The following is a 13,602-nucleotide window of genomic DNA, read 5'->3' on the forward strand; positions in this document are numbered from 1 at the left end:
CAAGAGGAGACCTCCTAGCACTCTCCAGCCCCTTTCCTGGCAACAGCCAACCCACTCCATCTTGGGACAAGGACACCAGTGAGCTGAGGGCTGTGCCAGTGCTGGGGGATTTACAGGGAGGAGAAGGACACGATGCACAACCCTGAGTGTCACAGCCCATTGCAGCAGCACCTTCCACGGGGTCCCCACCACCACAACTGCTCTGCACCTGCCAAACAAGGTGCTGCTCCCTGGCCCCAGCTCCTTGGAAAGACACAGCTGAGCCCGTCCTGTCCCTGGCGGATTTGACAGGGAGTCAAATCCTTAATGCTCAACGTGCTGAGGGGGCACCAGCACCCCTGGGACATAAACCACTGTCCCCCCTGAAATTGTGAACCCTGCAGAGAAACTCCTGAGCCCTGCAGATGCCACCAGCATCATAAGCCACGTGGAGATTAATTTCATACAATTCCCTGAGTTTTGCTGTCCTGGAGTTGCCGGGGACTGTGGCACTCGATGCCCGTGTGCCCACAGCCCACCCCAGGGTACCTGCTGTGCTGGGGGCGGGGGTGGCACACACAGCCCGGGAGCTGTGAAGTCCTGGGATACTCTCCCCGGCCACAGATGGAAATAGGAGGTTGCAACACCCCGCAGCAACGCACTAACCCCCTCCTGCCCGGAGCGGGGGATGCCACCCCATCCCCCCCTCCCACCATCCCGCTGTCCCTGTGACCCCCGGGAGGGGATCGCTGCAAAGGGGACACCGGGGTGAGGGCGATTTGGGTTTATTTTGAGGGGAGGGGTGGCAGAGGTGGAGGCTCGAGCAGGCAGGGAAGGGTTAAAGAGGGGACCTTGCGCTTGCCCACTGCCCACTGCCGGCACTCGGGTGTCATCCCGAGCTCCTGCTCCTCCCTGCCGGCAGCTCTCGTGTCAGGCTCGGAAAAGATCTGAGCTGTGCTGAGAAGGCAGCGAGGGGACAGCGTGGGGGAAGGGAGGATGGCGTGGGGCTGGAATGACCTGCGCTCCCCCCGGGGTCCCCCACACTCGAGGAGCACGGGGAGCAGGGACACGGCACCTCCAAGGGATGCCAGAATTGACACCGGCTCCCACAGGGATCACCAACACAGCACTGGCAGCAGGTCCCAGACCTGCTGCTCCTGCGGGATTTGTAATATCCCTGCAGCATCCCAGGGCTGAAGGATGCCTGTTTTCCCATCGCAGCCTCTGTATCCCAATATCCCGGACCAGACATCCTGAAAATCAGGACCAGCACAGAGCACCTGCAGCTGTCACAGCCCTCTGGGTGCTGACCCCCACACCACCACTCTTGCCCTCCAGTTCCCAAGGGATGCCATTCAAATCCACATGGAGATGGAGAATGAAGACCCAAAGATGAGATACTCCAAGGGCTGCGTGAGTAACCAAGGAAGGAGGCAGCTGGACAGGCACAGAGCCTGGGCACCCTTCCCACTACCTCCGCAGCTACAGCTGGGATCTTTGCCCTCACAATTCCCCAAAGCATCCATCACTTTCTCCCCCTTCCTCCCCTGCACAGAAACGACCTCATTAGTCCAACCTGGAAACAGAAACGATGATGGATTTCTCTTCATGACCCGCTGCTGCTTGCTCTCCTACCCCAAATCCAGCAAATCTCCAAATGAAGCTGGAGCTGACCAAAAAACTCCACAGAGCCCTTCTGTCCTGACCTTCTGCCCACACCAGAAAACAGAACATTCTGTTCAAATATTAGCACTATAGAGTCAAGGCAGGACTTTGTGCTATTTAACCAGTTCCTGGAAATACGCTCTTTTGGCCCCAAAACCATTTTCAATCAGGCATTTTCCTGGCAAGGGCTGGAGGAGGCAGTTCCGGCACTCACGACATCAACCCACTCAGGATGCCTCCTGTGTGTCGGACCGACTGGGATTTCCTGCTGTTCCCAGGGCTTTATGGAGTTGTTGCCTCCCTGAAGTTCAATCCTTTGCCTGCCACATTCCCAGGCTGATCCCTGACAACCCCATCAGCGGCAGTGTGGGCAGGAGAGGAAATGCTCCTGCTTGACTGCAAACTTCACTCTGCAACTGAGCCCCGGCTGTGGGGAGTGAGGGAGCAGTCAGGGATGGGGGCCCAGGGGGGTGATTGCCCCTGGATAAACCCCAGAACGTCACAAGGTGCACGGTGGGTCCTGCCCGTGCAGGGAGTGATGGAAGCTGGCACAGCCACAGGCACATGGCGAATACAGCACCCAAAAAATGAGCTGACTCCCACCCTGGCACTGCCTGTTTTTCTGCTTCCCATGGCAGGAGGATGTGAGCCCTGAACCCCACAATGGGCTCATCCCGCCTCCCCAGCACCCCAAAGCTTTGGGCTGTGCCTGTGCCCCCACGGCCCCCACGTGTGAAAGGCCTCCCACCCCTGTGCCATCCCATCACTGCCATTCCAGCACGGCAGAGGGGTCCCACCTCCTCCCCTTCTCCCCACGGGGGTCCCTCCCTGCTGCCCCACGGGGGACAGTGGCTCTGCAGGGACAGGTGCCTTCCCAGAAGGAGACACTGCAAAGCACCCGCAGACCTTTCCTGCAACCTTGGCTTGGCCAAGCTGAGGTTTATATTTAGACCTCCAGGAGGAGAAGCCAGGAGAAAGGAGACTTGCGACTTTTAAGCCCTGCCTGTAGCTCCCCTGCTCCGGGTGGGAAGGTGGCTCAGAAACCAGTTGCCCGTCACGTCCCTGACCGTCCCCTCTCGTCCCAGCACAGGTCAGTGGCCACTGAGGGTCCCCTGGCTGCTGGCACACTCCTCCTCATACCCTGCCTGCACCTTTGAGGGGACTTTCTCCCCTCTCACGGGTTGTTTTCCATGCAGGGGGGTCCAGAAGGTGCCTACAGCCCTAAATACCACCCCGGTGACTCTGGGGGTGTCCTGCTCCCATCCACCTCCAGCACCAAGACTGCACACCCCAGGCATTGCTTATACACTGCAGGCACAGCGAGAATGACAAACCTGGGGACATCCAAGACCCCATAGACCCTGCCCAGGTGACCAGGCAGCAACCCAGGGCCTAACCCAGTACTTACTGTTGGGTGGAGAGAGAGCGAAATCCCAAGGAAGAGACTTTTTGGGGCCAGAATTTCCTTCTCCCTTCGACTCCTGGAGGAGGCTTTGGCTCCGCGAGTGCCTGTTGGCAGAGCAGCTGCCGCTGCTGTCAGATGGTCATGAGTGAAACCTGAGGACATGCGGGGTCCTTCAGGTAGCCTCGGCCCGTCTCAGCTGTGGCGTTCGTGTCCCCCCCCCCCGCGCCGATCCCGGGGCCGGCGGCGCCCGCAGCCCCCGCAGCCGCATCTCCCGCAGCTCGGGGGGTCCTGCCCGAGGGGACCCCCCTGCCCTGGCCATGCTCCCGGCCGGGGACGCGGTGTCCCAGAGGTGGAGGTGGCTCTGGGCTGGCTTCGGCACCACATGGGACGTGGGGGAGCTGGAGGGGAGGTGGAGGCGACCCTGGCCAGCACCTCCCCGCCGGTCTCTCCCAGCAGTGACAGGCAACTGGAAAGAGCAGCGGGACAACTGCGAGGGCGGGGGGTGGGGGACAGTCGGTGCCAACCCCGCTGCCAATGTTGTCTCCAAGCCCGTGGCTCTTTGGGAACGGTATTCCCATTGTGCAGCACCCAGCGCTGACTGTGGCTCCTCCTTACACACCAGGCGTGTCTGGCGGTTTTTTCTCCATCCCCCCACACCCATCCTCTTGCACCAGCACCGTGTTCCTTTGCACACCAGGAGCATCCCATGGCCGGCATGGCCAGAGCCACACGGGGTCACCCTGCTGTGACACCAACACACCTCACCCTGTGCCCTCACTCCGTGTCCTGCCCATGAGGACCCACAGGGGATCTGAGCCAGAACCAGGGTGATACAGAAACAGGGGTTTGCCATGGGGTTGTCTCCCCTCACGCCCTTCCTGATGCTTTTGGGTGCTCCTGCCATGCCCAAGCAGTTCTGGGGGTACGCGGGGTGCTTGGTGGGCACCCAGGGTTAGGAGGAGAGTACAGAGGGGGACCCAGCTTGCAGGACCCCCTTTTGGGGTGCTCAGGGCTGAGTTGAGGGTGGACCAACCACTCCAGCATTCAGCCTGGTCAAAGGGGGCTCATCATCTCTCCAACACCATCTCTGTCCCTTCTGCTGTCCCAAAACACTCCATAGGGACTTTCCAATGTTGGTGTGGGCTTTAGTGGAGCTGCAGCACCTCTCCTCCCTAGCCTGGCATCCCTCCCTGGTGATTTCCCATGGCAATCCCCTTCCCTGCCTCCAGCCCCCCACCCTGGGGCTCTTTGTCATCACCAGCATCCCACACAACCCATAAAACCAGGGCCAAGACTGCAGACCTGAGCACCCAGGGTGCCAGGAAGTGAAGTTTTAGCTCAATTCTACTTCTCAAAATAATTTTCCTTTTCTATTCCAGACCATGTGAATGAGGCAGTGCAGGAGCCCGGGTTTGGCTTCTGGGAGGGAGGTGGTGCAGAATTAGCTCTGCACAGGGGATGCCAAAGGTGTGCTTTGGGAGGTGTAACTTTGATTTCTTCAGCTAAAAACCAACCCCAGGGCTCTTCTTGCTGACTTGGAGCCTCATCCAGGCTCAGAGTGGATAAAGGCAAGGGAAGGAGAGAGTGAAGAGCCCCATGTCAGCTGCCAGGGGATTGCTGCAAGGCAGGGATTGCACCAGGAGCCTGTTGGGAGCTCAGCAGCAAAGCAACAGCCCCTATCCATGGGAAAAGAACACCCCCTGTACATCCAGGGGTCAGTGGTGAGGAGAGAAGGGAGAGGGAACGTCCTCCTGCTGTGACTGGGGACTTTCCACTTGCTCCGTTGGTTGCAGCAGGAAATTCAGAGGAAGTTTGGGGGGTTCCAGCAGCTGCAGCTCCCCCAAGCCCAGCCTTGTCACCACTGGGAAGCCTGTGATAGCTGCACATGCCTGTTTTTACTTTGCCTAGAGCCCAGAGAAATCTGGAATGAGGCACATGAGTGTGGAAACTCTGGGATGTGGCTCCTCCCCTTCTGGGGGCACTGCAGGGTGCTCAGCACAGAACTGAGGGAGCACAAGAGTATTGCTCCTGTCCCCCTGCACAGGAATGGGAGCTTGGAGTACCCAGAGGTACTCACAACATGAATCTGGGTGGGAAAAATGGGTTCTTGGTGTGACTGGGTGGGATAAGGGCAATGCTTGGTCCAGCCTGAGGGACCCTGGAGTGTTTGAGGTACCTGGACTTGTGATGCTGGATGCATCATGGAATCCCAGAATGGTTTGGGTTGGAAGGGACCTTAAAGACCATCTCATTCCACTCCCCTGCCATGGGCAGGGACACCTTCCACTTGACATGGTTGCTCCAAGCCCCATCCAACCTGGCCTTGGACACTTCCAGGGATCCAGGGGCAGCCACAGCTTCTCTGGGCAACCTGAGCCAGGGCCTCCCCACCCTCACAGGGATGGATTCCTTCCCAATATCCCATCTGACCCTGCCCTCTGTCAGTAGGAAGCCATTATCCCTTGTCCTATCATTCCAGGGCCTTGTCCAAAGTCCCTCCCCAGCTCTCCTTCACTGCCAGAACCGTGGGACTGGCAGCATCCCCGGGGCTCTGTGGGACCAGTATCTGCTGGTGTCTGTGCAGGCAGGAGCTGGGCAGAGTTGGAGCTGCCTGCACAGGAAGGGAGGAAACGAGCTGCCCCAGCGAGCCGGGGCACGGGGAGGGTGAATTCCCCAAGCCGCAGAGGCAGGAACATCCTGGAGCGGGGATGAAAGAGGGGATGCAAGCACAGGGCACCCTCTGCACCTATCCAGGGTGGCCTGGCAGTCCCGGGAGGAGCAGGGGGTGCAGGCAGGGAACGAAGCATCAGGCAGAGGCACAGCACTCCCAGCCCTCAGCCCTGTTCCCATCCCCGCCGCTGGGTAACCTCTCCTGGCCAGGGCTGTCGGGAGCGATCCTGGGGGGTCCCAGGTCTTTCCAAAGCCTTGGGATGCACATTCCCCCAGAGCAGTGTGGTGTCTTACCTTAATCCCTGGGTTCTGCCAGCAGGCTGGAGCCACCGGGCGTTGGCACCCCGGGATGGGCCGGGTCCCCCCCGCCGGCTGTGCCCGTGCCCGTGCCCGTGCTCCGTGCGGGGACACCGCGCTCCAGCACTGACACCCTGATCCGGTGTCGGTGCCTGTGCAGGGGCCGCAGTGCCACCCTCCGGCTCCAGGAAAAACACCCCCCTCCCCGGACACCCCTCCAGCCCTGAGGGGGACACAAAGCACCTCCGGGACAGGCTGGGGGATGGGGATGCCAGGCTGTGACACCCCAGGGAAAACCTGCTCCTGTTCTACCCGGGCTCAGTCTGCCCAAATACAGGTTCAGAATGGTTTAGGTTGGACAAGACCCCTAAGATCATTGGGATCTTTGGGAAGAAATCTTCTCTGTGAGGGTGGGGAGGCCCTGGCTCAGGTTGCCCAGAGAAGCTGTGGCTGCCCCTGGATCCCTGGAAGTGTCCAAGGCCAGGTTGGATGGGGCTTGGAGCAACCTGGGCTGGTGGAAGGTGTCCCTGCCCATGGCAGGGGGTGGAATGAGATGGTCCCTTTAAGGTTCCTTCCAACCCAACCCATTCCATAATTCCCTGATTCAATGATCATATGTGGCTGCAGGGCAAGGTCCACACCAGTGACAGAGCAAACGTTTTGGAAAACCTTTCCTGCAGGCCAAGCCTGATGTCCAATCCCCACGGAGGTGGCACATCCCTGCCACACTCACTGTGGGCTCCTGTCCCGCTCCATGGAGACCAGGGTGGGTCAAAGGCCAGCAAACCCCAGCAGATCATTTGGAGTTTCAGGTTTATCACCCAGAAAACCATTTGCAGCTGTAAATAGGTGCAAACCCAGTGTTCTTCAAAGCTTTGTGGCAACTGGGACATTCCCACTGAGCATCCCCAGCCCTGGCACAATCCACTGCTGCTGCTGCCTCATCCCTGCTGAAACATTGTCCTCCTAATGATGGTCAGGGACGTCTATTCACTTGTGGTCCCTTCCTGGATGCAGACAGGCATTCATTTGACAGCTGCTCTGCTCCTCTGGAGCTTTCCTGGCTGGTGATGCAGAGCATGCTGCTGGCTCAGGGGGGTTGTTTAGTGGAACATCTTCCATCTCACCTCAGATCAGGTCTGGGGCTCTGCTTCCCTCTCAAGGCCTCTTTGAGAGACCAAATGGGATCTCTGGAGATCCTGCAGCCTGGAAAGGGGCCAGCAAGTGGGTTTTATTTAAGGAAGGACATGTGGCAACAGGGAGAAATGACAACCTAGGCAGTGTGAGAAGCTCTGCTGAGATCGGGTGGCTCGGGAGCTCAGTGTGGCTGGGAGAGGCCAGGAGGTTTGGGAAAGGGCATTTGAGGCTTCTCTTGCTCCTGGAGACAAAGTTTGCCAAGGCAGGAGCTCAGTCTGGGAGGATGAAGGATGTTCATGGTGCGGAACAGGGTCAGGCTATGGTGTGGTGGTGGCATCTCTGACCCAGAGGGGCCAGGGCACCCCAGGACCTCTGGGACAGCTCGTGATGCACCACCTTGTGCTCTTCCTCACCTTCCTCCTCCATCCCCTCTCCATGGCCATGCCCAAAGCCTGGCTGTTTCAGCAGGCAGGGAAAAGGCAGATATTCCCACCCCATGAGGGATTACCAGGCATTACATTATGGGCAGGGTTTCCACCCTCCAGCACCCCCAGTACCAAGGCTGGGCTTGGAGAGCAAATCAACCCTCTGAATAGCAGTGCTGGACCTCAGAACAAATTTTATTGGCACAAAACTTGCTATTCCTGGAAAATGAGTCCCTGGTGAAGCCAGTGAGTCCTGCTGATTGCAAACTGTCCCATTCCTCAGTGCAAAGGCCCAGGGAGTGGTGGAATGTATCCCCCAGTTGAATCAACGGGTATGGGAGAGAGGGGAACATTTTGGAAATCAGGGAGGAACTGAGTCAAGAGGCCACTGGGGAACTCTTGTAGGGGGTTTTGTCTCTCTCTCTATTTGCTTCTCCCACCCTCAGAAAGGCTCCTGGCTGTGTTTAGGCATCTTCCCATGAGGGAAATGGTTTTGTACACCAAGGAAGAGAAGGAACAGCCATCAAAAAATGCCTTCAGTGTCAGGACCACTTTTTTTTTCATTCCAGTGCAAATGAAAAACACCAACTGCCCTTCGTGAAATGATAATTGCGTTTCCTGCCTGGTCTTGGGGCAGAAGAGCGGAGAAGTTCTCTTTGCTCTACCTAAAATTCTGACCAAAGCCCAAAGAGAGCTTTGAGTGGGTGAGGCACTGTCACACGGAGCCATAAAGTGCCACCAGCACCTGAGCAGGCAGAGCCTTTCCTACAGCCATTCACACCACACTCTGAGCATACCAGACCCAGAACATCCAAAATCCTTTTTTTTTTTGGCCTTTCTGGAACTGTAGCCATGGAGCTGCACCACTCCCACCACCACCCCCTGAGGGGGTGTTTCCCCCCAGCCGCCGTCCTCGTCACGCTGTGAAGTCCTGGGTCACCAGGTTGAAGACGTTACTCTCCATGGACAACTGCCACTTGCCCCAGTTCCTCTTGATCTCAGCCTGGACCTGAACCAACACCACGGGTAGCACTGGCACCCAGGGACAGCCCCCAGCACCCAGCAAAGGGGCAGGAGCTGCTCCAAGGGCTCTACAGGATTCGGGGTGCAGGAGGGTGCATGCCCATGTGTGCACCCTCAGGGGTGTCTGTGCACCCTCGAGGGTCTCTGTGCACCCTCTGTGTGCCCAGACAGCTGTGGAGCCCAGGGATGGGTGTTGGGGGACACACTCACCTCCCCGTTCAGGAAACAGTACAGCAGAGCCACCAGGAACCCCTGTGAAGGACAGGAAGAGCAAGTTTCACCTGAGGAAAGGGGTTGGACCCCTCTGTGCTCATCTGCTGCCTGCACTTCCATCCTCCCACAGCTCTCACCCCATCCCACGGGCAGCAGGGGATCGGTGCAAGTTGTTCACCAGGACACAACCCTGGCGTTTGAGGGGTGCCCGGGACACAGCCCTCTCTCAAAACAGTGTGAAGCCCCAGCAGCACATCCCAGGGGCTCCCAGGGTGTGATCTTGGGATGGGATGGGTACAGGGGGACTTTGCCTCCCCATCTCCCCCAGCCTGCACCTGGTAGGAGCCGAGGACCAGCTCGAAGTACAGCCGGGCACCGACGCCGACGTGCTCGGGGAAGAGGGCGAACACCATGTAGTGCACCCCGAAGAGAGGGATGAGCAGCAGCGTGGACTTGGTCAGCCTCCTGCAGAGAGTGGTGGTATGAGGGGGGGCCTGGGTGGTCCTGCTGCCCCGTGAGACCTTCCCAAGAGCTTGGTTTTGACCCCAAGCAGGTTCTCTGTGAAAGGCAGGTCTTGGAGCCTCCCAGATGTTCCTCCTCTGTGCTCCTCCAGGGAGGGGTCCCTGCTGCCCTGGGACCCCCAGAAACCAGGGTGAGGGGAGCCCCCCTTTGTAGCCCTTACATGTATTGCTGCTTGTAGTTTTTGCTGATGTCTGGGGACCGGATCTTCTGTGCCAACATCCTGGTGACATTGAGGAAGATGAGGAAGTTCACCTGCCATGGGAAGCCACATCTCAGGCTCTGCACAGCCCCCTGCTCAGTTCCCCCTCTCCATGTGGGACCCCCCAGCTCTGGGGCTGGGATTCTCAGAGGACATACTCACAAATATGGCCAGGAGGATGGGAGCCTTGATCACCCACCAGTACAGGCTGGCGTAATCATCCCAGCACCTACGGGAGAGGAGAAGTGGCTCTGCCACCCACTTGGACCCTTGTAGCCCAGGTGTCACCCTGCCACCCCTTTGACCAGCCCCATGCCCCCTTTGCACAGCACCTCTTGCCACGGGATCCACTAGAAAACAGGAACAGCATTAAAATAAAGCCCTGGCCCAGTTTCTCCCCTCCTGAACCTCCCAGGCAAGAGGTTCATCCCCCAGGACTTGGATGGGGGACACGTGGTTGAGCTGGCCTGGAGAAGGAAGAGGGATGTCTGCTCCTACCCATAGTTGTCATACTGCAGCCTGGTGACCACCCACACAGCCACTGTCACCATGGGGACACCTGCAAGGACAGGACAGGCAGGAATGTGGAGTCTCCCCAGTGCCCTGTACCACCTCTCCCTCCCTTGTCCCCAGACCCACGTGTCTAGGTCAGGTCTGGGCCCCTGGATGTGGCAGGAACGTGACAATCTTTCCACCTTCTCCAAGTTTAAATGGAGATGGTGCCCACTGATGATGATACTTCTGTGTGTCACCTCCTGGCCACCCTCCTGCTCCCACCTGTGCTCTCACATCCAACCTGGGCACCTGGGATCGGTGTTTCCAACTCCAGGTGGACGTGGGAAGAAGGGAGGACCTGTCCTGGGTCAGGTCATGTTTCCCAGCCAGCTCCAGGAGCTGGCAGGTGCCCCAGCAAGCATGAGGCCATGCAGAGAGATTTGGGGGCGAGGGGGGTGTGCTGAGAGCAGCCATGGGTGGGGGGGGTCAGAGCAGGCAGCCCCTGCAGGTGGTTCCTGCCCCTGGCCCATCAGTGGGGACTTGCCCAGGGGTGGATGGTCCTGCACTCACCCCAGCCGATGAGGATGTACCACCAGATGTACCTCCTGTCGGAGGTGAAGGTGAGCAGCAGCAGGGTCTGCAGGTACAGCCCCTCCACCAGCAGCCAGTAGAAGTTGGCCAGGACAGAGTACTGGAAGAAGGCGATGGCTGCTTTGCAGTTCACCTGCCAGGATGAGGAGGGGGCAGGCTCAGAGTGCTGGATGGCACCAGACCCTGTCCTGGGGGGCACAGAGGATGGTCATCCTCCCTGTCCATCCCCTCAAAGACACCTGTGATGGCCTTTCAGTGCAGCTCCAGGGATTCTGCACCAATCCCACCCGTCACCCGGGGCAGGTTCTGCTCTGCCTGTGCAACATGGGCAGGTGAGCACAGGCTGGTTTTGGAGGACCTTTAGAAACCCACGTCTGTGGTTGTGTTTGTGGTGTCCATGGTGGTACCTGCATGCAGGGGGTTCTGTTTTGATTGAGAACCCCAAATCTGTGCATCCAGCAGTACCAGGTGTGTTTGCATGTACCTGGTGCTGCTGAGGTTGTGCTGAGCTTCAGCCCTGCTGGTACTCTGCCTGAGACCAGGGAGAGCTTTAAGGGCAGACCATGATCTCTGCACATGAGGCCAATGCAGAAATGTTGTCATGAACCTCCTGAAGTCCTCCCAAGGCAGACTGTCCACCCCAGGCTCACAGCCTCTCTCTCTCCTCTTTGCAGTGCTAAATCCATTCCAAACCCACTCAGACTCTTCCAGATGACCTCATGTTGCCCTCCCTGCACCTTGCCCAGGCTGGGACTCAGTGTCTTACTGTTGACATCGTGCAGTGGTCAATGGACTCGTCTGAGAAGAGGACTCTGTCCTTGATGAACACAGCAGTCCCCCGCAGCACGAAGGAGGTGAAGAAGTGGATGTGGATGGAGTTCCTCGTGCAGTGCAGCTTCCTGTGGGAGGAAGAGCTGTTCTGCGCCCAGGGAGCAGCAGAGACAGCCAAGGGGCAGAGGAACTTCTCCTCTAATATCCCCTTCCCTGGCTGGAGCCCAGCCCAGGGACCACGTGTTTGCGATGGTCAAGCACAGAGCCCTGGAGAAGGTTTTCCTGCCCTGAAATCAGGAAGAACAGTGTTGTGCTGTGCTCGAAGCTGCTGCCCAGGGACAAGGTGTGCTGGGGAACATCCTCAACCACCTCCAGAGAGCACAAATCTGCAGCACAGCGAGGTCTGCAAAAGCAAAGCTTGAAAGGGCAACCCGAGGGTTTCAATCTGTGTGTCAGCAGGGAAGGACAGGGAAGGACAATGCTGCTGTTCCTCTCATGCTGCCCTATTGTCCATGTTGGCAGGGATGGAGCTTGGTTGCTCAGGGAGGGCAGAGGCTAAGGGCAGCATCCCCTGCTGAGGATTTACCCTGTGTTGCTCCAGCTGCAGCCCAAGAGCAGCCAGGACTGAGCCCTACCTGAAGCAGGAGAAGATGCCGATGGCCAAGAACAAGGCTGCCAGGGACGTGGAGTAGCCACAGGTGTAAAGCACCTTCATGGTGACAAAATAGCCTTTCTGGAAAGGAAAGCTCCAGTGGAGTGAGGCAGCATGAACTGGGAGGTGCTGGTCTGTGATAGCAGGGAGGTGACAGTGTGATGACCCAGCCCAGGTTCCTCCAGGAATCCCAGCAACAAGGATGAGGCCAAATGAGACAACCCTGGGAGGATCTTCACGTTTCTTTGCCCAACAGGGTGGGTCAGTGTGGGGAGGGTGATGTGGGGTGGGTGACGTGGGCAGAGTGATGTGGGCAGGGTGATGCTGCAGTGGGTGCCTCACAGCCCCCAGGGGACCCCCTTGCCTTGGCCTCAGTGTCGTTGTTGCTGCCAAGGGCCTCCAGCTTGCAGGCACTGTGGTAGGGAGGGCTGGGGGAGCTCCATCCCAGCTCGGTGCAGTTCCTCTGGATCAGCACTGCAGCAACAAGAAGGGACCTCATGAGAGCCACAGGTATCACCTCTGCATCAGCATCCCCAAAATGTCCTGCCTGGGACAGCAGCAGCAGCCCAGCAGGGACAGCAGTGTGGTACCAGAGTGGCCTGGCTGCCCCATCCCTCCCAGCTCACATCGCTGCCCTCCTGGAGGGCAGCTTAGGGCAGGATGTGAAAGCAGGCACGAATCCCCACAGAGGGAGGGAGTTTAGGCTAAAAAAGTGCTTATTCATTCTGTGAGAGCTTCATCAAACCTCTCCTGAGCTGTTCCAGCCCTAAGCATGCATTTACCAACTCTCCGTTTCCTATCCAATTATGCCCCGTGCTCAGCTGCTGGGGGGACTGATTGGGTGCTCTCCTTCACACTCCGCTGTCTCCAAGGGGGATGGAGGCAGCAGCTCCCCTGGCAGCAATTCCCACCCTGGGAGAACACCTGGCCTTGAAATCATCACAATCCCACACTGCTTTTTTCATCCATGTGGCTTGGAGTGGTCCCGAGCAGGTCAGGAGCGTTTGGCTGCTGTGTGGGAAAGGAGGGCACTGAGCAGCAGAGGGACTGTCCTGCTGTCACCCAGCTGGAGGATGAGATCCCTAAATGCTCTACCCACAGGGCACTGAGTGATGAAAGGATCTGGAGACTTTTCTGGCCTGGCAACAACCTGAATTTCTGCTTTTGCCCGTCCCCTGCTTGGACTGCAGGATATACCAAGGACGTATTTCGGAGAGGCAGGAGCTGTGAGATGGCAGGGGAAGGGCTGGGGTGTCACAAAAGCCCCTGGCAGGGTGGGTGGGTGGGTGCAGTTCAGCCCTCGATCCCATGGGACGAACGGTCCGGGTGGGATTCACTGCACCTTTGGACTTCTTGAAGACATGGAGGATGTCGGGGCAGGCGATGGCTCGGGACTGGCCGACGGGCACGGCCGACCAGCAGCTCAGCCCATCCCACTCGGTCCGGCAGCCTGGGGAGGGATGGGACGGTCAGCGCTGGAGAGAAGGGACGTGCCGGGGTGACACACGGAACCCCCCGGCCCCGGCACAGCCCAGGGGACACACGGAGCCTCCTGGAA

General features: G+C 58.6%; 2 protein-coding genes across 2 annotated transcripts in view; both read right to left on the reverse strand.

Moving 5' to 3' along the window:
• The window catches only part of SCN4A (sodium voltage-gated channel alpha subunit 4), a 43,954-nt gene extending 42,278 nt beyond the window's left edge, over window positions 1–1,676 (reverse strand). The window contains 1 exon segment of the mRNA XM_027667884.1: window positions 1,556–1,676. Within this exon segment, the coding sequence (XP_027523685.1) occupies window positions 1,556–1,589 (34 nt within the window). The 5' untranslated portion in view covers window positions 1,590–1,676.
• Window positions 1,677–7,782: 6,106 nt separating this feature from the next.
• LOC113959105 (vasoactive intestinal polypeptide receptor 1-like) overlaps window positions 7,783–13,602 on the reverse strand; it is an 11,002-nt gene continuing 5,182 nt past the window's right edge. The window contains exons 3-13 of the mRNA XM_027667885.1: window positions 13,387–13,494; window positions 12,409–12,518; window positions 12,028–12,125; window positions 11,388–11,520; window positions 10,601–10,754; window positions 10,034–10,094; window positions 9,698–9,764; window positions 9,497–9,588; window positions 9,150–9,279; window positions 8,812–8,853; window positions 7,783–8,587 (exon numbers count right to left, since the gene is read on the reverse strand). Of these exons, the coding sequence (XP_027523686.1) occupies window positions 8,495–8,587; window positions 8,812–8,853; window positions 9,150–9,279; window positions 9,497–9,588; window positions 9,698–9,764; window positions 10,034–10,094; window positions 10,601–10,754; window positions 11,388–11,520; window positions 12,028–12,125; window positions 12,409–12,518; window positions 13,387–13,494 (1,088 nt within the window). The 3' untranslated portion in view covers window positions 7,783–8,494. The remainder of the gene's footprint in view (window positions 8,588–8,811; window positions 8,854–9,149; window positions 9,280–9,496; window positions 9,589–9,697; window positions 9,765–10,033; window positions 10,095–10,600; window positions 10,755–11,387; window positions 11,521–12,027; window positions 12,126–12,408; window positions 12,519–13,386; window positions 13,495–13,602) is intronic.

The sequence above is a fragment of the Corapipo altera genome, unplaced genomic scaffold, assembly GCF_003945725.1.
Source record: "Corapipo altera isolate COAL_440 unplaced genomic scaffold, ASM394572v1 174, whole genome shotgun sequence".
NCBI classification, from domain to species: Eukaryota; Metazoa; Chordata; class Aves; order Passeriformes; family Pipridae; genus Corapipo; species Corapipo altera.